We start from the raw sequence: 23,775 nt of genomic DNA, 5'->3' as shown, positions 1-23,775 counted from the left end.
AATGTTCAGTCTTGGGAAGACATGCTATGTATTACTTTTTATTATGCAAGGTTCTTTGCAGAGGGACTGAGGAAGCAGCAGAAGTCTTTGCTCTCTGCCTAGGTCTAACGGAAGTCAATTCTTGAGGCAGAACTGCTTTCTGAGAACAGGGCACTCGTAACAGATTGAGATTTCTGGAAGAAAAGATTACAACATCCTGTCCCAGGATTGGGGTGTGTGTTTAAATAGAACAAGTCACATTTAGAATATACTCAGACTCCACATCAGTGGGATGCAGACCCAACAACAGCTTCCACAATAAGTAGTGGTATTCTTACAAGTACCACTCCTCATGGTGCCAGAATGAGATGTTATGCACAGTAGATTGATAACACCATCCTTCCTCTACTCTCTTACATGCTTTGTTCATTAGTGAACTAGTTAATGACATTTAAATTATCATTAGGCATTGGTGCTAACTTTCATTAAAACAAACAGGAACAGATTCCCTTTTTTCAGAGCTGTTGTTTCAGGCTCTCTGCAAACTCCAGCATCACTACATTGGTTACATTTGGTTCATATTTTAAAGGTTTTCTTCACAACCACAGGGCTAGAAATGTTTTTATTCAAGATGTGAGCTTTAGATTGTAAGTTCTTTGAGGAACAGACCATCTTTTGGTTCATGTTTGTACAGCACCTCGCCCAACAGGGTCCTTCTTCATGATTGGGGCTCCTAGGTGAACCATAGTATAAGCAACAACAAGATTACAGTTTAGATTCTAGGGCACAAGAAAGCATGCTGGGAGGAGTTGTGTATACTATACCTCCCCAACCTGAACCTTCAACGCAGTAAAACCCAAATATTAGGTTAGCTCTCTAGATGATGCTTAACTGTTGCATTTATTTAAAACATAGCCCTGAAATAATTAAAGCTTTACTGAACAATATGAAAGTACTGATTTTAAAATGTTGTATATTTTATTGTTTTTTACTCTAATGATAATGCACATTTTAATATACTATGCATCTGTGACTTTTTTGTAATCAAAATTAATTTGTCAACCTTAAACAATTTTAAAACCAAAACCACTTTACAAAGATTTTGCTATCACTAATTTTTATTATAGATACAAATATCTGAAAATCAGTGTCCTCTAATCAGAAAAATAAGACATTTTAATAAAATATTCTATAACAAAACAAAGTGCAAAAAACAAATCAAATGTCATTTAAAGCTGAAATACCACCTCCAGCAAAACATTAACGTTACAGAAGCAATTCCAAGACTGCATCTTAAGTCCAGCATTGACTGTATCACTGTATGAAACTTCCGAGTCTTTCCCCAAAACAAAAAACACAACACTGTACATTCTTCAAATGGTAATGGCCTATTACAGCAATTCTGTTAAAAGTTCCCCTACACACTAGTCTCCGGCTAAAACGCTGTCCAAGAGCAATATCACCAGTCAAGAGCAACACCCTGTGGCCAGATATATTCTTACAGGAATTATGTCTCTGGTCCCTTTTCTTTTCCATTGCTACTCCCTCCTTCCCATTTCGGTCTCCAAATATGCTACTGAATGAAAGAGTGACTCAGCAGTGGCTTCAATAAACATGCAAGTCAGGAGTGACTTCTTGCACCCCAGTAGTTATAAATAGACTTGTTTCAAATTTTGCATAATACTTTTGGAGTTTTTATTCTTTTGTTCCTTCAAACAACCCTACCCTCTCCCCAGGGTGAAAATCTGGGGAATATATTTAGACAAACATTCAGAAATCTTATTTATGTTTGTCAGGGATCAAAACCTGAAAGATACTAAATGATTTCCTATAAAAAACACCCCCCCACACACACACACACTTTTATAAACAGACAAGCAAGATTTTCTTGCGATAACAAGGCCTGGTATTTTATTTATCAGACAGGTGGCATGGTGGCAGCACTGCAAAGATGAGACAGACACAATATCCTTGGCCTTTTGTCAACTGAGTCAGAAGGGCTCAAACATACCTTGCTTGGACTCTGGGGAGGGAAAATAGGCTTGTTAGCTCTCTTCACTTAGTACATTCTGCTGACCAGTTCTCAAGGCACCACGGGTGTTTTTTGTCTTAGAGGCAGCTGCTGTTGGAATACCTGCCTGGCTATCTGACAAAACACATCACTCAAACACAAAACTCAGTAAGAGCAGCAGTCATCTATTTTAACAGAAACATCTTGGAAGGGAACAGAGCAAGAGCTGGGGTAAGAGGAAGAGGATAGCGGGCATGAAAAGGAGTCATGATGCCACGTATCTGATCTCCTGGTATCTGTCTAACAGCTCTACCACCAGTAGATAACATCTCCTCGAAAGGTCCTCAGAATGATCAAAATGAAAAAGCAAAGCCTTGATCAACTTAAGTGCATTTCTCCTTGCTACTGCCTCAATTAGCATCATCATGCTTTTAACTTCAAACAGTTATTCAGAAACATACTTTTTAAAAAAGAAATCCCAACGAAGGGACCACACCTGTAATTACACAAAAATGGTTAGGCTTACCAAACCCTTTTATATTTTAAATATTTGAGCGTAGGACAACTACTTTCAGATCACTTGTAACTTTTTCTTTTTTTTAGAACTCAAACAAAATAAAAATAACTGAAGCAAATGGCTGGCGAGTCCTCTGGCCTACTGAGAAGGATCCATCTCCTCCTCCTCATCTGTCTTGTTGTCAGAACTGATTATGACCTCGCCTTTTTCCTCTGCCTTTTCACATTCAAGTTCTTCACCAGGTTCATTCTGTGGTGGAGCTGGGATCACATCAGGCAACAAGAAACAGTCATCATTCAGCACTTGCTCAGCTGTCATTCTGTTACTGCAGATCAGATTCAAGAGTAGAGATTTAACCTTATCATCCTAAGAGAAAACAAAAGGGAAGAGGGAGGGGAAAGCGAGTGAAAAAAGTTTTACTTAGCAGGAGAAACACGCAGGCCTCCAACTCCATAAAGGCCCATTAACAAGTCAAATATTTCCTCAATGCTTCTTCCAAGTACTTGGAACCCAGAAATATTACACATGCAAAAAAGAAGTGATGACCTAATAGAATTCCAATACTGAGCACATTGAACAGAGGTGGTACTTGTTAACAACAACAAGCACTGTTAATCTTTTAACGCTCGTGGATCTCACACTCAGGCAATGGCTTCAGTAACATGTCATGATCCACAGTGCCAGTTCCCACAGCCATTATAAATGGATGATTTCAACTGTTTTTATTTGCCATCATTGGGGAAATCCTGAACACCAGTAGGACAATTAAAAGGTCAATTAAAACTGTCTTGTGCCTTCCACTACACTCATTTTAGTTACTGTAATTTTTGTCAGGCTCAAGATTTACTTTTCCACTTGTTAGTCCCAACTCTGACAGATAAAGAAAAATGGAAAGTAAACCAACAGAGGCTAAATTTATCATCAGCCCTTCATTTATACCTTAAAATATTTGGACTCTACAGTCCAAAAGCTTAATGCATTAAAAGTGCTGGAAAATGAAAAAAACAATAACTTGCTGAGGAATAGAATAGAGTTCTCGGTTTGAGCAAGAGGCCTAAAAAAACACAGATTCCTGTTAATTGATTTGAGAACTAGATTCTGAAAATGCTCAGACACACTGTAAAAGAGAACCACTTCTATAAAGGCTAGTGTTTGGCATTCTCCCCAAGTTAGCATCATCTTTATTAAAGCTAGCTAAAGGAGAGAATACTGAAACACTTGTCTCTCTCATTTCCCCCCCACCTAGTACAGAGGACTTCTTTTTCTGTTGGATCTGCTTCACAGCTGCTGTGACAGATAGGCGCGCACGCCAATGGTCAGACAAGGGGACTAAACCAAGGACCCTGGATTCGATTCCCATCTCTTCCACTGACTAGCAGGGTGAGATGGGAGAATTAACCTCTCTGTCTTACTTGTCAAATGGGCATAACAGTTGCTGACCTCAAAGGTGCATGAGGTTAAATAATGTTTACAAAGCACTTGAAATCCTTGCATGAAAGTCTCTACAGAAGTGAAAAGTGTAACTGTATTTATACATTTATTTGTATTTCATCGTGCTACACGACTATGAAACTGTTTTTATAGAATGAAACAAATAATATTAAAAGGGTGATTTGACGATTAACTATTTAATAGCTTGGGGGAGGGATAGTTCAGTGGTTTGAGCATTGGCCTGCTAAACCTAGGGTTGTGAGTTCAATCTTTGAGGGGGCCATTTGGGGATTGGTCCTGCTTTGAGCAGGGGGTTGGACTAGATGATCTCCTGAGGTCCCTTCCAACCCTAATAATCTATGATTCTATGAATTATGTTTGGATATTTGAAATTCACAACACTAAGTGCCAATGAAGGAACACATGATCATTTTGAATTGGAAATGAAGGTTACTTACCTGTAACCAGAGTTCTTCGAGATGGCTCTGCATATTCACACTCATGGGTACTTGCCACCTTGTGGTGTCTTGCAGTAGACCCCTTTTCTAGCAGCTAGAGCAGTGTTTCTCAACCTTTTTGATACCAGGGACCAGCTTGCTGCCTTCCTAAGCTGTGTCAGGGAAATCTCAGGGACCAGCAAGGAGGCTGCCATGGACCAGTCGTTGAAAAACACTGAGCTAGAGCACTCTTGTACCCCGCCCCTCCCAACACACTGAGGGTGAGGCTCTGAAGGGGGCGGATTAATATAAAAATCAGACACCACCTTCCGTAAGAACTGAGGATCAAGTCTAAGGACTACTTTATCCTCAGGAAAAGTAGTAAAACATGGATCAGCTGACATAATGGCTATAACAAAGGCCATTTTGATATATAAATGATAAAATGAACACTTAGCCAATGGTTCAAACGGAGATTTTACCAATGTGATCAAAACCAAACTGAGGTTCCAAGAAAGGACAGGGTCTCTCTCTAACAAGAGGATACACATTTGATAAACCTTTCATAAACTTTTTAACTGAAGCATGAATAAACAATGATCTATCATCAACTAAAGCATGATATGGGGACATGGCTGCCAATGGACCTTTTAATGAGGAGTTAAACAACCCTTGATTTTCTTAGTACAGTGAGTATTCCAAGACACAAGGAATGGAAGCCAATATAGAATAATCAGACTTCTTCTACATCAATATCTGAAACCTGGGCCACTTTAGGCAATAACAGTTTCCAGTGGATCATTTTCCAGCATTAACTAGTATGTTCTGTACAGAGGGGGAACATGACTGCTCAAGAGCAGAGTCAAAGTCCAATTGCCCACACGATGAAGTGAAGGGACGTGGGTCTCGGTGAAAAACCCTGCCCACTCCTGGAACAGGAGGTCTGGAGATAGAGGGAGGAATATGAAGCCTCCAATGAACAGCTGAAGACGACCAGTCAACCACCACTGACATAGCCAAGCCAGGGCAAGGAGTATTATCTTTGCTTTCTCCTGACGTATCTTCTTTATCAGCTAACCCTAAACCTCGTCCCCCTTTACAGCCTTGCCCTCAGTACATCGGGACGCTGACACTGCTATAAGAGGGTTCTACAACAAGGTGGCACACTACCCATAAATGAGAATATGTAGGGCCAGCTGAAGAAGAATATACTGACACTCCTGGTACCAAGGGAACTAAACATTAATCCCAAACAGATATTGCTTTAGACACTCTTCAGACGCACTAAGCATTTTGTTTACAGTTTTAATATTTTTTCTAACTTGTTTGCCTATACTTTATTAAAAGTTTTTAGTGCTTATAAAACTGGAAGCTGAACTATATAAAACGGTTACTCACCTTTGTAACTGTTGTTCTTCTTCGAGATGTGTTGCTCAGATCCATTCCAATTTGGTGTGCGAGCATTACGTGCATGGCCGTCGGAGAATTTTTACCGTAGCAACACCTGGCGGGTTGGCTGTGGAGCCCCCTGGAGTAGTGCCTTCATGGCTCTCAATATATACCCCAGCCAACCCAGCGCCTCCTCAGTTCCTTCTTACCACCCGTGACAGTCATTGGAACTGTGAAGATCTGCTTCGCTGGTCTCCACTCTCCCTAGCACTTACAGTTTCGAGTTTATAATAGTTCATAGTTGATAGTTACAGTTAGTTAGTATTAGTGGGTTGGGGAGTTTTCTCCTCCTTCCCAATTTTCTATTGGGCTCATGCCCAAAGCTCCGGGATTCAAGCCCTGAGGTTCCTGTTCAAAGCCCATGCCAACGGGCGACCCTCACAACTCTTGCCTAAAGTGTCTGGAGAAGTCTCATCAAGCAGACAAGTGCAGGATCTGCAAGGGTTTTCGTCCCTGGACCAAGAAGGAGCAGGACTTTCATCTCAAACAGCTCCTTATGGAGGCGGCTCTTAGCCCTCAACCTCCTGTGGCGTGCCAAGATCCAGCACCAAGCACCTCGGTGCACAGCACTCTGGCACTGCAGTTGGACTCTGACTGAGACTTGCGGCATCGACGCTCCCTGGCACGGCAGCCAGCACCATTGACCCAGCTCCACTCCCACTCTCCTGCCCAGAAGTGACACCGGAAGCCAGAAAAGGCTGACCCACCTCCACAGAGGCAAGCCTCCTTGGAACCACACCTGGAGGTACGTCTCACAGGGGAGCGCCTAGGGGCACAGTCTACAACCTCGGCACCATTGACTCCGGCCCCGGGAGGAGAGCCATTGAGTCCGGTGCCCCTGGACTCCCCGGTACGCAGCGCAGTCGAGGTCCAGGTGCCATCCACTCTGGATACCTTTGCGGTTGCGAGGAACCTTATTTCCATGACGGCATCGGCATCCCCTCAGCCTCGTGCGGTACCTACACGTGCGGCTCCGTCCCGAGGCAAGCCAGCCCTGATCTACCCGTCGGCACCGTCAGTCGAGCCACGGCACCAATCTCGTTCTTGGTACCGCTCCCGCTCCCAGTTCCAGCATCGCTCTCCTTCACAGCTTTGGTTGTACTCGCTGCACCGGTCCCAGCACCACTCTGCCCCACCGGTCACCGTCGAAGAGCAGATCCCGGACCCAATGCCACTCATTGTCTAGACCCAGTTCCAGATCCAGGCACCGTTCCAGGTCCCAGCACCACTCCCCAGCGTCGCAGCACCGTTCACCATCGCCCCATCGGCGTGACCCAGTGCAGACCCACTCGGCACCTCCATGGCTTTCCCGTTCCATTTCCCATTCTTCGTGATCGGAGGCAGGGTTGCGCTTCTCAGACCGCCGCTGTGTGGACCATGGCCATGCACAGGAGCAGGGTCCTGCTCAAGGCCCCACCCAATGGCCGTTCTGGACACCCTCGGTGTACCACCAAGCCCAGGGTGCTCCGTCTGGGGCTTCTTGCTCAGCCCCATCTGAGCCACGAGTGCCAAAGACTTCCGCCACTTGGCCTATCCCAGGAGGCATGGAGACTGTGGTGGTTCCACTACACAACCTCCTCCAACACCAGTTCCTGCTCCAGGCCCTGAGGTCGCTGGCACAGGACAGCTGGGCCCAGTTCAGCAAGAGGCCCTAGATAACCCTCTCCTCCTGTGGCCTCTTCCTTCTCACCCAATAAGGCGGTGGCAGGCACTGCAGTCTCGGGTCCCCCTCCCATAGACCTCCGTGCCAACCAGGACCTCCTGCGCAGGTTGGCCCGCAATATGAACTTGCAAGCGTAGAAAGTGGTAGAGGTGGAGGACCCAGTGGTGGATATTCTGCCAGCGGAAGGATATCAGTTGAGGTCAAGTTTTGTCAAATAAGTATCTATATAGTATCCCATCTCTAGCTTCCGCTTCCTTCTTGTGGCCAGCTAAGAACATTCATCAATGACAATTTTTTTTATGGTAAGATAAGAAGTGATTTCGCTCCTTTGGGGTGAGACTGTGATGGTAAGGAAAGTATGAATCCTTCATGAGTCTGTGGATGGGTATATGAGACTATTCTGAATAAACGGATTATAGATAAGCCCTTAAAACCAAAATGGATTTTCCAGTGGACTGAGAGAGGCTCCCAGAAAGAATCAACCGACATACGAGAAATTTGTTTAAAAACCGATACTAACCTTCCATAACTGTTGTTCTTCAAGATGTGCTGCTCATGTCTATTCTAATGTGCGCGTCATCTCCACTGCTACCAGAAAGTTTTTCCCTCAGTGGTATCCGTCGAATTGGCAATGGTGCTGCCTGCAGTCGTGCCCTCATAGCACCAATATATAGAGTCCTGCTTCCCCCTCAGTTCTTTCTTGCCGGCCAACTCTGACAGAGGAGTAGGAGGGTGGTTTTTTTTTCTTTGAGTGCTTCTCATGTCCATTCCAATGTAGGTGACTCCCAAGCAGATGTAGGAGGACGGTTCAGAGTTCAACAACAAGCAGACTGTAGCACTGCTCTGCCGAATCCAGCATCATCTCTGGCTTGCTGAGTGATGGCAATAGTAAGCTGCAAAGGTGCAGACCAAAGACCATATTGTTGCTCTACAGATATCTTGGATGGGAACCTGTGCCACGAATGCAGCTGAAGATGCTTGGGCCTTTGTGGAATGTGCCGTCAGGACCAGAGCATGGACTTTCAGCATGTTGTAGCACACGCAGATACAAGAAGTGATCCATGATTAAATTATCTGAGTTGAGACTGAGAGGCCTTTCATCCCATCTGCCTCCGCCATGAAAAACTGAGTAGTTTCCTAAATGATTTAGTCCTTTCTATGTAAAAAGGCAAGTGCTACCTGACATCCAATGAATGGAGCCTCTGTTCTTGGCTGTTGGCATGTGGCTATCGGTAGAAGACCGGAAAAAAATGTCCTGATTGTGGAATTGCAATACCACCTTTAGGAGAAGGGCTTGGTGAGGGCACATTTGGACCTTATCCTTGAAGATGACCATGTATGGAGGATCTGAAGTAAGAGCCCTGATCTCCGAGACCCTTCTGGTCTAGGTGATGGCTACCAAGGGCTCCAATGGGGGATCACTGAATCTTAACAACATCAGGTTAAGGTCCCAGGGCAGGATCAGCCGTCTCACCTATGGGTACAACCTATCCAGCCCCTTGAGAAAGCAACTACCAGAGTGAGTTTGCAAAGATGGACCTGCTGTTCACCCATGGGTGAAAAGCCAAGATCACTGCCAGGTGGACTCTAATTGAAGATACTGATAGCCCTTGCTGCTTCAGGTGTAGCAAATAGTCCAAAATACACAGTACCGATGAATGCATGGGCGAGACCTCTTTCTGCGCTGACCAGATTGAGAACCTTGTCCACTTCACCAGGTATGTGACCTAAGGTGATGGTTTTCTGCTCCCTAGAAAAACCTCTTGAACTGGACCTGAGCATACTATGTCCATGGGGTTCAGCCATGGAGCTTCCAGGCCACAAGATGGAGGAACTCGAGGTTCAGATGATGTAAACATCCGTGATCCCAGGAGATGACATCTGGAAAGAAGTAGGCTGACTGGTGCTTCCACTGAAAGGTCCAGAAGGGTGGTAAACCAGTGCTGGTGAGGCTAGGCCAGGGCAATCAGGATCAGATTCATGCCTTCCTCTCAGACCGTCAGTAGGACCTTGTATATGAGAGGAAAGGGGAGGAATACATAGTAGAGATGGTCTCTCCAAGGGAGGAGAAACGCATCCATGAGAGGGCCCAACCTGTGAAGCAGGTGAACAGGGTGCTAAGCCCCTGCCCTGGGGGCTGCTGTGGAGCCTGCAGACTCAGAGCATGAACACGGTGGAAATTGCTCTTCCCCTCCTCGCCTTAGCTGAGGGGGCAGAGAGGATTCACTGTACCAGCACTATGCGGGGCTTTGGTACATGCAGGGCTTGGCTCCTCCTGGCCAGTGCCCCAGGCCGGAGGGTCTTGGGCTTTCCTGGGTCACCGACCCAGCCAGAGGCAGTGGGGGAAGGAAGGAGTCTGCTGGCCAGGCTGCTGGTGAGCTGAGTGCTCTGACCAGGGGCTAGTTCTCCCACACAGTGCTGGGAGTGGGACGGGCGAAGGGGCAAAGCAGGGAGAGGACAGCGAAAGGGGGAGCATGTAAAAGGCCGATCAGTGGGCAGCAGAGGTGACACGGAACTGGCTGCCAGCTGGTGCCTGCCCGCACTAACCAGCCACCACAGCTCACAGTGCACAGCAGCCAGCACTAGCCAGAAACGGGACAGGGCCCTGTTCGCTGAGAGCTAGCACGCAGCAGCAGCTGCACTGATGGACTGGCAGGAGGAACGGCCAGCCCCGCACACTGCATCTTCGCCCTGCCACCAGCCTTGCACACCCACCCCCATCGTCAGCCACTGGACCCCCACTCGCCACTGGTGGGTGGGAGGCTGGCAAGCAGGGATCCAGCCAGCAGCAGGACTTGCCAGAACTGATGGAGGGTAGACAGAAAAATACGGGACAATTTGCCCGTTTTTTAAGAAAATATTGGGACACCCACAGGAGGGCTTAAATATGGGACTGTCCCTTTAAAAATGGGATGTCTGGTCACCCAAAGCTTGCTTAGACCCCAACAATAGTCTGGCAGGATCAGGCCCCTGGGCCAACAAGGACTGAGTAGGAGGAGGCCTCTTCTTATAGCTCCTACCCCACCTCTTATGGAAACCCTGCCTCAGTTGGGGCTGGTAGAAATAGGGCAATGGTTGGGGCTTGAAGTGTTTCCTCGATGGGGCCAGGGTGTGTGGCTCTAGGGACTTCAGCATGGCCCTCAAATCCTTCCAAGTTATGAAGTTTAGACCCAGTCTGTTCTGAAAAAAGAGAGACGTGTCTTGAAGATTGATGCCGGGCTCGCTACCAGGCCATGGTTCCTGTACCAATGGCAGAGGGGCTGTACACTCTGACACAATGGAGTATGATCTCCTCATCTGTGACCTCTGGACTGGTTGGAACACCCAGGGATTCCAGAAAGGCCATTGCACAGGCATCTGTTCCTGTGCTGCCCAGGCCACTGGTGGGAACCTTGGGCTCACGTCGGACCGGTGTCAGATCACACGGAAAGCGTAAGATTCCGCCTCAGAGTCCGACTGCGAGCAGTTGCTTCTTGGCAACCACAGTGCAGTGCTATTAACTGGTGGTGGGAGGGAGGTGATCAGTGCTGTGTTATTACCAGTTTCCCCTTCGACAGCAGCTGGGGTCTCGGCACTATGGAGGTTCTCACCTCCAGTACCCTATCACAATTGGTGGGGGAAAGCAGTATCGGAGAGATAATAGCTCCCTTGCTGCCTCGAACACCTCTGGCATGGATGGATGTACCGGGGCTGTACTCTGATGGGTCTCCCTCGGTGGGGAGTCCAACGATACCTGACTTGATGGGTCTCTTTCCTGGGCTGGAATCAACGGTACCGAACTGGCAGCTGTTGAGTGCAAATGGCCCAGCACAAGTTGCACTCTGCCAATTTCCCTGAGACTGGCAGACCCCAGAGTTGGGGAACGCACCTTTGTCCATTTTCCTTTGCTTTTTCTTCGGCACCGGTGACTGGGAGTCGTGCCGGACGTCCCCTGGAGGCGTAAGCCTCTTCTGTGCTGGAGAACCCTGGCGGTGCCACAAGTCCCGGAATATGGATGAAGAGTTCTTCCTCGGTGCCGGTGAGGCCAAGCTGCACTACCCGTCTCTCAGAGGTAGAGGTGCTCAATGCCAAGACGGCTTAGCTCAGCTCTGAGGGGTGGAAAACCACCTCCATAATGAGGAATTTAAGTCTCTGGTCTTTGTCCTTTAAGGTACGGGGTTTGAACCCTTTACAAATCCTACAGCGCTCCCCATGGGTGGGCCTTCCCCAAGCACTTAGGGGAGCTAAAATGGGGATCACTAATGGACATGGGCTTATGATAAGACGCACATGGCTTAAACCCCGGGGACCAGGGTAACCATATTTACCAGGGTTCTAATCTAATAACTACTAAGTAACACTAAATTGTAAATCCTAGCTACTATAATTAACTATATACGGGGTGGGGGGAGGCAAAATCCACCGAGGAGAGTACTTGCGTGAATGCAAGGACAAGCAGAAGTTCCAGAGACCATCATGGGCAATAAGAAGAAACTTAGGGGGCAGCGGCTCGACAGGATGCTATATACCGGCACGATGAGGGTGCAACTCCAAGGGGCACCAGAGCTGACCCAATGGATACCACTGAGGGAAAAACTTGCCGGCAGCGGTGCACGCGGTGTGAGTGGTGCACACCTTCATTGGAATGGACATGAGCAAGCACTCCAAGTTTTCTTACTGAAATTCTTGGAATCCAAGAGCAGCATAGATGGCTTGCCCCCTGGACTCAGATGCTTCATGTACAAAACACGGAAAGAACAAATCTCAAACTACCAATGATAATATACTGATTGGAACAATATAGCCTGGTGCATTCTAATTTATTCACTGATGAAAGGAAATCTTGCTCTCTAACATTTAAAAACTATAAAAGGAAATTATACATTACTAGTCCCAACAAGGATTCTTCATTGTTTTTGGGTAGAAAAAGCATTTCTTCACATCTCCAAATCTATTTAAACTACTGGATCAGAGAAGAAAAAGTTTGGCAAGCTGGAATCAGTCATTTGAGTTTGGATGCACGTTAATTCAGAGTACATTTGATAAAATTAGTATTTTAGTACAGCGGAAATTATATGACAGCTACTGTTGACCCAGATGATGATGTTGATCTTCTGAGGATTTTGTTATTTCTGTTTTCCTGAAAAATTAAGGTTTTTCTGTATGCCTTAAGTAGCAAGGGGGAAGTTAATTTTTTTCAGTATTTTAAGAATTAAACAATGTCACCGGTTTAAAGAGAGGCTGGAATGATTCTCCACTGCCTTGCACTCTGGATAGTCATTTATATCTGTGCAAAGTGACTGCAACATGATACAGAATCAGAATTCTCCACTCATACCTGTGGCAGTGTTTTGCACAAATGCAAGTGATTATGCAAGGTGCATGATAGTGGATAATCATGCCTGCTATGTGTTGGACTGCAGACAGATTTCTTTATCCTGCTATGTTAGCCTTCCTGACATTGGGTGTTAGGTATTTCAGCAAACTCCCATTTCAAAGAGATTGTCTCCTCTAACATAACAATGAGCTGAAATATACATTGGGCAAATGGTTCTGGGTAAACTTTGGGGTTTGTTTTGCTTTTTAACTCCTAGGGCAGTCAGAACTGATACTTTCATGTGAAGTATTCAGTTTTGTTTTTGTCTTACAATATTGTTTTCACAACAGTCTAATCGTTTAACTTTTAATAAATCTGCACAGCTTTCACACGATATGCTAAACTTGTTAGTTTAAAGGATGGCTTCTCAGCCAAAGTGAGGGTTTTGTCGTTATTCCACAGTTAATGTTTCACATTTGTAATAAACGTTGTATTCCTAGATGACTGTCACTTTTGTACATGTAATCATTGTATAAATATAGTGTGAACTTTTTTTTTTTTTTTTTTTTTTTTTTTTTTTACACTTTTACTAAAGATGTGACAATGGCAAACAGGCTATTGTGAATTAGGCACAGGACTTTGCTGGGAGGTTGTTGAAGACTTTGGTAAAAACAAGTATATGGGGAAACAAATGCATAGGAAAGAGTGAAAACAGAGGGACAGAACGAAGGAGATCCATAAAGCCTTAAATGGAACAGGGCCAGGTTAGTTCATAGACCACCTCTTCAATTCTAGTTTGCAGTTTTTCAAATAGATAGTAATGGTTTGTTAAAATTGACATTACCAATAAAACAGCTGAGTTCCTGTTTATGGCTAATATTAATGAAATACTAATTTAATATTAACATAAATTAGTGTGTGTTTGATAGTGACACCTAAATTACATGTGAAGGGCACAGAATAAGTGTTTGTAATAGCAATGAACATTTTTAAAAGATTAGGCAATTTCCATTAGAATTACGGGGTAATCTTTCAGCATTAACATAAGAACATACTTCTTAAAGCAGTCAGGAAGCCCTAAGGCCATAATTTTCAAATGTAGGTGTTCAGCACCTCTGAAAAAATCAGATCCTTATTTAGGTGCATAATTTAAGGCATCCACATTTGAAAGTTTTGCCTTAAACTTGTAAAATTGTATGCATGTAAACTAGCTTTACTAGATTAACACATTAGAGGCAAGTGGTTTATTTCTTGTGGAGAACAGGGTCAAATATGAAGAGAACTTCAGCCTCTTCCACCTTTTCAATAATGATTCCATTTGTGTATGCTATTGAGAATTCTTACAGCCCAAATGTCAATTTAACATTTTATAAACATGGCATTTTAATCAAACATTTAATAAAACCAACTAAACAGCACTGGCCTGTATTCTGTCTCTCTCACTTAGCTGCCAGATAAGGAAGTTCACATACCATATTAAGTTCATCCACTTCAGGGGTTCCATTTTCCTTAATTTTAAATTCTTGGTCTCCAGCAAATAGCTGCAAGTTAAAAATACAATCCCTGCATAACTTCAAATATGACTGTATATGGTTCAGAGAAAAGAAATTAGAGTCTCATCTCTAAAGCATGCTAATATCTCACCTCTAGTTTTACAGAGGGGTAAAAACTGGGCAAGGAGATCTCTTTTTCCAAATGAAATGGGAATATTGGCTTTGGAAGAAAAGTCTCCAAAAATCTTAAGTACAGACTCACAGTATTGGAAAACCCAAAAGGGGGCTTCCAGGCCACCTACATTATTCATACAGATATAATAACCACTAAAAATTTTATTTTTAGTATCAAAAGTAGATAAAGCCATCAGAGGCTCCAAGGGAAGTGAGCAGAGCCTTTTAAAAATGAGATCCAAACTCCAGAGTCAAGGATCTGGTTGTAGATGTACTACTAGAAGAAGCCCTACTAGTATATTGTAAGATGATCAGCCCTGTCTGCCACCCCTCAGTCACACCTGTATCCTACCCAGAAGAGCAATAAGGTTCTTGTCATGACTGCCTTGTAAAAAATTCTAAACTATGACCAAAGGAGGCTTGTAGGAGAAACATCTTCAGACCAAGATGGAAACATATGTATACCAGGCCTATGAGCCTTTACTGTATGGAACAGTGCTTGAGCCCTGTCAAGATTCTTTCCCCACTCTGAACTTTAGGATACAGATGTGGGGACCTGCATGGACACTTCTAAGCTTAATTACCAGCTTAGATCTGGTATCGCTGCCACCATCCCCCAAGTACTACCTTTTTTTTCCTTGGGTAGTCTTGAGAGACTTAACCAATTTCCTGGTGAACACAGATCCAAACCCCTTGGATCTTAAAACAAGGAAAAATCAATCAGGTATTAAGAAAAAGGCTTTTAATTAAAGAAAAGAAAGGTAAAAGAAAACCCTCTGGGAGAGATTAGCATACCAGCTACTCTCACAGACAACAGATTTAAAACACAGAGGATGTTCCCCTGGGCACAAATTTAGTTACACAAAAAATACCCAAATTTGATAATTTAAGAAAATAAACATAAACCTATTTATTCCTTTCTAAAAACTTACTACTCTGATAAGAGGCTGGTTCCTTGATCTTTTTCACTCTGGCTGAAACTGAAACTCTAAACAAAGGAAAACTTCCCTCCTTTCTTTTGAAACATCTTGTTCCCCCATTGGTTCCTCTGGTCAGGTGTCAGCTAGGCTAGGTGAACTTCTTAACCCTTTACAGAGTTAAGGGTTAATGCCTCTTTTACATCTGTTTATCACAAGCCCACAACTCTAAAACCTCATGGACCTAACTGAGAATGGCAACATCTCAATTCTCAGTCATTGGCTGGTCCACGTCGCAAGAGCCTTAGAAATATTGACAATCTGACTATTTCTTTTAAAGTTTGCAGTAAAGTGCACAATACTGACTAAACAGAGACTTACCTTGCCTCTGATGGCAAATAGCAATCTACAGTACTGATCAATGAGGGATATGACATCTTTTCTGCAGAGTCTGGGACAAAACCATGGCAGCTGTTTAATGCTGCACAGTATCAATGCATAAGAGTTTGTGCCAAACAATAAATACAACCTGTGATGCTGTATGATTGAATATGACCATTTATATAATCGATATAACCACAACTGTAACAAAACTTGTACAAAGTGTGTCATGTAAGGTGAAAATGGAAAAGTTACAAGCTACCAAATATGATTATCCTGGTTAAATCCATGTATCATCTTTACATCTAAAGTTCTGAATATTGGCTATTATTTGTATCTCAAAGGTGTTTGTTCCTGGGTGACTCCTCTCAAATAGATTTACATCAAGGCTAGACACATATGTGTTTATGGCCCATCAAGAACACTCAGTTCTCACAACAGGCTGTAGAAGAAACTCATCCCGCCCAGACAGCTCTCCCTGAAGATTCCTCAGACACCAAGGGGCCAATAGCCAACCTCTGTGACTCAGCAAAACATGTGACATGCTCATGTTACCCTGGAATCCATCTTGAGCCAGTAACTTTCCACAAAAGGGGCTATGGGCTTTGTTTGGGACAGTAAAAATTCCATGCAAATAGCAGAAGATATAAAAGACCCCTGAAACATCTTCATTTTGTCTCCATTTCCTGCTTTATTTCTCTGCACTGGATTTCTAACAAGGAAGCTTTAACCAAGGACCGATGACCCCCAATCTGATTCCAGAGAGACTTTTGCAAGCCAGCAGTTTATTCCATTACTGCTGTGATCCTGATCTATGAACACTGAAAATCACTTGTATGTCTATAATCCTTTAACCATTCAATAACTCTCTTCTTTTCCCTCTTTTTTATATTATTAAACCTTTAGTTTTAGCTACTAAAGGATTGGTATCAATGTGATTATTGAGTAAGATCTGAGTTATATATTGACCTGGCTATGTGGCTGATCCCTTGGGATTGGAAGGACTCTATATCTGATAAAACTGGTTTTCAGTAACCACTGGTCATAAAGTCCAGCATCTGGGTGGTGAGCTAAGGGCTGGAATGCCTAAGGAGAATGCATTTTTGACCTCTTGTGGTGATATTGTTATTGGCTTGGTATAATCTAATGATAGAATAACTACCAGTTTGGAATGAGTCTGCCCTATTTCTCAACAATCTGTCCTGAATTTGACATTCTCAGCTGTGACCTAGTGAGATACGGTGACCATATCAATTTGAATTACAAGGGTGCAATTATATGATTACATGTGTATTAATCAATCTGGAATTTGGGCCGGAAACAGACATGTATCTATGGAACTGATGAGATTTCAGAGGGCTGCTACTGTCACATATTACAAACCTTTCTTTAGGTAGAGCCAGCCTTCACCTGCCAATTCTGCACCTCTTTATTCACTTTTCCTCCTCCTCCCATATTGGCCACTTTTTCCTGCCTCTTTCTAGGACCACTGGTACAGCCGCAGCTGTTAACAAATGTGTGCCACTCCTCAGCCCCCTGCTTCCCTCCCACACACACCTTTTTGCCAGCCACCACTAACTCCTGCACCCAGAAGGAACTCCCTAGCTCATTTTTCTTCAGCTATGAACAACATTTTAAAGTGGTTAGGGAATAGAAGGGTTTATTTCCTTGTGAAAAGTACCATACACATCTTTCCCTCCCCCATACACACTCCCAGTGGCTATACAGGGCAAGGACACAGAATTTATAGTTCGCCAGGAAGAAACATCTCCAGTACCTAAGTGTTCTTTAGCAGCATTTCAGTGGCCACTGGCACTGCTTAACAGTCAATGCTGGATAAAGGAAACAGTAGACGTTACCACTCCATTCTTAACTCCATCAATGAACCTCTTTCTAGAATACTGAGAAATAGGGGCAACACCTGCTTACGTCAGCACTGAATTTAGGATTGAATTTATTTTGGCCTAAAGCTCGTGTTGCATTCTTTTTATTCTAAGAATGGTGCGTTTTGTATGTAAAATTCATATTACTCCCTATACACAGGAATACATATACTTTAACCTATTTATTATGCCAAGCGCGCCCGGCCCTCGTATACTATGAAAACTCTTTTTCAACCACCTTTAATGTGGCTTTAAACTACTGAAAACACACGAGCCCTATTGCATTAATAGCTGTTTTATTACTGACACTGTTCAAATTTGGAAGGAACTGAGTGAGATCTTAAAAAAAAGAAATATGCAACGATGGAGTTAAATTACAAGCATTAAAAAAAAAACCAATGGGACAAGCACTGTCTCCAGCTCATTTTCTTGCAAATATTCTCAATACTTGATACCAGGGTCAAACTTTAACTGCTGAAGAAGAGGAGTTGGCTATGGACATGGACATCCAGCAATCATCTCTCCATAATGCCAACTATAATAAACTTTAGAGCTTTGGGTGAACCATTCAAGAAATATACATTTGCTGATGATGTTTTAAGGAAAGTCACACCAGTGAACTGGTGGAAGTAATTTAACCACTCTGATTCAGAGACTGCGATAATCTCACTTTTAACAGCAGTAGCTTCTTCTGACTGTGTGGAAAGAATATTTTCTTCCTTTGGACTAATTCATTCCAAATTGAGAAATCGTTTGGGACCTGAAAAAGCAGGAAAGCTTGTTTTTCTTTTCCAGATTATGCACAAACAGGAAAATGAAGGTGAAGGTGAAGATGACTGAATTAGCTGCAGAAGCCAATATTTTACGTTTCTCATGTTGCCCAGGCTGACATAGTTGATTTAATTTTTCTTTTGTTTAAAAATTTCATTTAACTATTTTAGTTAAAAAATTTTTTAACAAAAACAGACCTGATTTTAAAAAACTTGGATGTTTAACTAAACTCAAAAATACATATGCTTGTTTTGTTAAAATATTATATGTTTGCTGTTGAAGAAAAAAATCCAGAATACGCAACATTATTGTTTTAGTTAACTAAAACAATTTAACTATCTCTCTGGTGATGTTCTCCTCCTAATACAGCATGGCAAGAAAATCCTCCAAATATTAATGATTAACCTGTTGAATTGGAGATAGTTCACCTCCCAGTGGCTTCATAAATATCTGCTTAAATTACCTTTGGTAAATGAAATAACCAAACAATCATTCATTTTCTGCTATAGCTGTAAAACTAATCTGAAAAGTTTTCAAAATAAATCACTTTAAAAATGTATAGCGTGTACCTTCTAAAAACAAAACCTACATCTATCTCTGAGTTGTGAAGAATATGTATTAAGGTTATAACAACCAACAATAATGTACTTTTATGTAGAAATTCATGATTAAATAGAGTCTTTCTGACTAGTGATTTAAATCAAATCCACCCTGCTTCAAGCCATCCTATAATTATGACTTTTTAAAGGATCCCCAGTGATTCATCTTTCTCTGTTTCCCCTCTTATCTGTTGCAGTTTCTTGTTACCTAACGGAATTGACTTTACAAACCGAATCTACATAGGATTGCATCTCTATCTCCAAGGTCCTCTCTGGTTTAGTAGTGGAAGTTACTGCTCTGGAAAGTGCATCTGCAGTGAACATGAATTTACCAGGCATCTAGGCTACAACCAAATCATACTTTTTGGCTTTATCATCATTCTTTAAAGCCTTAAGGTACAGCCATTTAGTCGTTTGTCAAATAATACTAATAGGGGTGAGTCCATTTCAATCACCACTATCTAGCCACAAATATACTGATTGACTCTTTCACAGGTAAACACTATTCCTAAAAGCTCCTTCTCAATCTGTACATATCTTGTTTTTGAATCGGTCAGTGATTTGGAAGTCTATGCTACTGATTGCAAACAGTCCTCTTGTTTCTGTAAAATCACTGCATCTAATCCAGACTGTGAAGCATCTGCTGAAATTTTAATAAGCCTGCCTGGTGCATAGAACTTCATCACTGGCTCGTGCATCAGCTGTTGTTTCAAGCCTTCCCAGATTCCTCCTGTTCTGCACCCCAGTACCATTCTTGCTTTTCTAGGCGTTTCCTCAAAGCTGCTGCTTTTGTAGACAGATTAGGTATAAATTTTACAAGATAATTAATCATTCCCAGGAACTGTTGGACATCTTTCTTTGACTGGGGATGAGGCATCCTTTCAACGGCTGAAATCTTATCATCAGGTTTTACACCTTCATTGGAAAAAATATCTACAACAAAAGTCAGTTCTGTAACTCCTAAACACCTAAAACACATTTCTCCCTATTTAGTTTCAATTTAGCTGCTCTAGTTGCAACCAAGACTTCCTGAAGTCTACAATCATGATCCTCTTTGAGTCCCAGATGATGGCGCCATATATTGAGGTGTCACCATCATTAATACCAGGCCTGCACAACATGCGGCCCGGGGGCCGCATGCAGCCCATGTAGGCTCACTGTGCGGCCTGTGGGGGGTGAGTAGGCAAGTGGCGGGTGAGGGAGGGGGGGCTGAAGAGGCGAGTGGGCAGTGGTGAGGGATGAGGAGGAAAGTTGGGGGGCTGAGGAGGCGAGCGGGGGGGCAGGGGAGCCGGCGGTGGGGGAGAGGGGGCTGAGGAGGCGGGCAGGTGGGCAGTGGCGGGGGCTGAGGAGGCGAGCTGGGGAGGGGGTGGGGGGCTGAGGAGGCGAGCGAGCAGTCAGTGGCTGACCTGTTCTACTGATCTGGTCTGGCTCCCATCTCCTCTCCAAGGGTTGCAGCTGTCTAGAGGTGCTGCCTTCCATGCCTTCCTCATTCACACCTCATTCATTCATTCAACAGGGCAATTGATTACAAAGTTGGGGGAAGATCTTATTCTACTTCTAGCAAAAAGACATTTTTCTTTTACCTTAAGTATACTACCTTAGGGGCCCGTTTATATTACCAAGGTTCAATACTGCTGTTTCAGTGGGGCAGCGCTGGGGAAGGAGGGTTTGTTTCCATGGGGTGGGTGGCAGTGAGGGGGTGACGCTGGGGGGTGTTGTGTTTTGGGGGGGCTTGGCGGCGCTGGGTGGGTCGGCGGGGCCAGAGGGGGTTTGGCCCTCAGCTGTTTTCTTTGGAGTAATATGGCCCTCGCCGCTTTACAAGTTGTGCAGGCCTGTTAATACATTCACAGATCATATGTATGGTTTTTTTGGTACACTTCTGGTACTGAAGCTATGCTGAAGAGTAAGTGTAAGAATCTGTATCTTCCAAATCGGGTATTAAATGTGCATAGCTTTGAGTTTTCTTCAGTTAATTTTAGCTGCCAAAATTCTGAGGATGCATCCAATTTATTGAAATATCATGCACTTGCAAACTGAAGCATAACCTCTTATCTAGTTGGTAGTTTGAAATCAGGGTCATCCCTACCCCATACACAAACTACGCAGCTGTGTAGGGCACCAGGAAATTTGGGGCACCAAATTGCCCCAAATTTCCTGGTGTCCTATGCAGCTGCGTGCTGCGGCCAACTCCAGCGGCCAGCCTGATCCCCCGGATGGCTGAGCCGGCCCCTCGTGGGCTGCGAACAGCAGAGCCCAGGAAAGCTGCCTCTGCCCCTGCCCCACCCCTTCCCCTCAGCCCCCGCCCCTGCTCCTGTCCAGCCCCCACTCCGTCCCTTACCCACCCCCCAAAACCCGCCCCCTGAGCTATGCATCCTGGGGGACTGCAGCAGGGGTCGGGCCTGCCCTGCACTCACCGGGTGGTGGGAAGCAGAGGCAACCTGGCCCCAGCCTGCTCCGCTGGCTCCCAGCAGCGCCACTGGTGAGTGCTGGGGGACGGTTCCCGCTCTTCCCCCAAACCTGGGAGCCGGGGAAGCAGAATGGAGAAGGCTGGGGCTGGGCCACTCGACTTCCGGCTGCCCCATGATTGCAGGTGCGGGCCCAACCCCTGCTGCCTTCCTGCACTGGCTGCTCCGGGGCCGGCCCCCACGCAGGGGGCCTGCGTAGGGCATCACAATCTCTAGGGATGGCCCTGTTTGAAATGTTCTCTTTTTATAGCTCTATTGAGGTCTCTTGGACTTAAGCATATGTGCAGCTTGCCATTATTTTTCTCCACAATAACTAGGGAGCTTACCCATTCCACTGGTTCCTCAATTTTTCGTATTACTTGCATTGCTTCCATCCTTGTGAGCTCAGCACTGAGTTTATCACAGAGTGCAAATGTGAATTCAGTTCTTTGATTTGCATTTTCATAGTTTCTGCTACTCTGCACATCTGGAGACCTTTTCCTAAAGTTATATCTCCTTCATGGAGCTTTCTCTCTCAACACATTGTCTTGAATGCCACAAATTATTTGATCTCTGACCAGAAACTCTGTCAGCTCACCAAAGTCACAGGTCTTACTGAGTCTCCTTAATTCTGTCACATATTGCTGTATATTACCACCAGTTTTTTGCATGCATGTAAAAAATTTGTCTCTCTCAAAGATGTCATTCCTTTTTGGCATGCAATGTTCCTCAAATTTAGTCAAAATTTTATTTAATCTCATGCTTTCATCATCTTCAAACTTAAAGTTGTTACAAATATCCAAAGCATCTTCACCAACATCATTAAAAAGATTGATGATTTCACTTTATAATTTTTCTCCTCTGCCTCTATGGCTGCTTAAGCACAATTCAAATCTCTGTCGGAATTTTTTTCAGTTCTCTGAAGCATTTTCCCATCAATTGCAGACTGGATGGAGGTTGCAACACATCCATTTTGGGCATTCTTCCCTTCTTAAGCTAGTCACGCTACTTTTGTGCTCATAAAATACATACATTAGCCTTTGTTCTTCTCTGTTCCCCTTTCTGTTTCAAACACAAGAGTAAACCTCATAATTACTACAGTCTCCTTTTCATACGGCACTTCTGACACCATGTAATGATCTTGGGGTTCTCATTAAAGAGCAAATCAGTGAAAGAGACAGGAATAAAAATTTTATTAAAAATTCTAGCGAGCTTCTGTGGTGGACTGCTGGGCACAGCTACACTGTGTTCTCCAGCCCTGCTTCCTGGGCATTTCTCCAAATTCCCATATTCATAATACTGACCCTTATGACAGAGCCTCTCTAAATTAGAATTTTGCACAAACTTATCTCTGTGTAACAGGGTGGTTACCACGCTCCTGGGATAAAAGGAGTGAGAGCAGCTGAGGGAGGCTGGCTGAGGAGCTGGCCACAGGTGTGGCCAGCTCAATCAGGGCACAGCTGGCCCTGATAAGAGGGCTGCGAGTAAGGAGCCGTGAGAGTCTTGCTCCAGCAGTGGAGCAAGAAGGACCTAGCTGCCTGGTATAGACTCTTGCTCCAGCTGGGGAGCAGAGAGGACCAGGCTGCCTGGGAGAGCAATCAGGGTACCTGAGGCAGAGAGGGCTGGGGAAGGGCAGGCAAAGCTGAGGAGCTTTGGCCTGCTGAGTCCCCAGGCTGAAGCCTTGCTAAAGGCCAGGGGAGGTACTAGGGCTTCAAGGAGGCAGCTGGGGCTAGAAAGGCAGTAGGTCCAACCCCCTTGCCAGTGATGAGTGGCCATTACAGACTGCAGTTTGCCCCTAAGAGAAGGGCCTAGATGATGACTGGCAGTAGCCACTGAGGCAAGGTGGGTATAGGGGTTGGGGTTCCCCTGAGGAGGGGAGACCCAGAGTTTGGGGACACTGCCGGGGGGGCAGTACCCCAATGTAAGGGGCACCGTGGTCCGGGAGGGACGCAGGGCCTGAACTGGAGGAGATAAAGGGACTGCAGAGGAGCAGGTAAGGGCAGGGGAGAAACCAGCCAGAAGAGGGCGCTCCTGAGCTGGATGAGCTAATTCCCAGATTGACCAGCAGGAGGCGCCGTACCAGTGAGTTGACGGCTTGCTACACTCTACAACTGCCATATTTATGTTCTTAGAATCCTCAGAACCCTAAGCAAAGGGGCACAGAAGTAAAGCAACAGAAAACCAGGATGGGTCCGGGCAGCATGAGTTACGGCAGAGCATATTACCTAACATAACCCAGTAACTAACTGAAAATGGGGCCATTTTCTCTTCCTTGACTTGATACCACAGGTGGAATGGACATCCAGGTGCTACTGCAGGAAAAAGCAAAG

The 23,775-nt window shown here is 44.5% G+C and overlaps 1 protein-coding gene and 1 long non-coding RNA gene across 10 annotated transcripts in view; one reads left to right on the top strand and one right to left on the bottom strand.

The window, feature by feature from the left end:
• Nucleotides 1-1,079: 1,079 nt before the first annotated feature.
• STK31 (serine/threonine kinase 31) overlaps nucleotides 1,080-23,775 on the bottom strand; it is a 101,080-nt gene continuing 78,384 nt past the window's right edge. For 4 of the 5 annotated variants that reach the window (XM_039526710.1, XM_039526709.1, XM_039526707.1 and 1 more), the window contains exons 23-24: nucleotides 14,256-14,324; nucleotides 1,080-2,873 (exon numbers count right to left, since the gene is read on the bottom strand). In XM_039526710.1, the coding sequence (XP_039382644.1) occupies nucleotides 2,646-2,873; nucleotides 14,256-14,324 (297 nt within the window). In that variant the 3' untranslated portion in view covers nucleotides 1,080-2,645. The remainder of the gene's footprint in view (nucleotides 2,874-14,255; nucleotides 14,325-23,775) is intronic. The other variant, XM_039526706.1, reaches the window with a different exon arrangement.
• Nucleotides 10,830-23,775, top strand: part of LOC120398932 — a 33,630-nt gene continuing 20,684 nt past the window's right edge. For 2 of the 5 annotated variants that reach the window (XR_005594830.1, XR_005594831.1), the window contains exon 1: nucleotides 10,867-11,538. This is a non-coding gene — a long non-coding RNA (uncharacterized LOC120398932). Of the gene's footprint in view, nucleotides 11,539-13,378; nucleotides 13,548-16,092; nucleotides 16,669-23,775 lie in introns of those variants that run through there. The other 3 variants (XR_005594827.1, XR_005594829.1, XR_005594828.1) reach the window with 3 other exon arrangements.

The sequence above is a fragment of the Mauremys reevesii genome, linkage group 2 (genome assembly GCF_016161935.1).
Source record: "Mauremys reevesii isolate NIE-2019 linkage group 2, ASM1616193v1, whole genome shotgun sequence".
Lineage (NCBI taxonomy): Eukaryota > Metazoa > Chordata > Testudines > Geoemydidae > Mauremys > Mauremys reevesii.
Note: the sequence above shows the minus strand (reverse complement) of the source record. Positions and strands in the feature narration are given on the sequence as shown.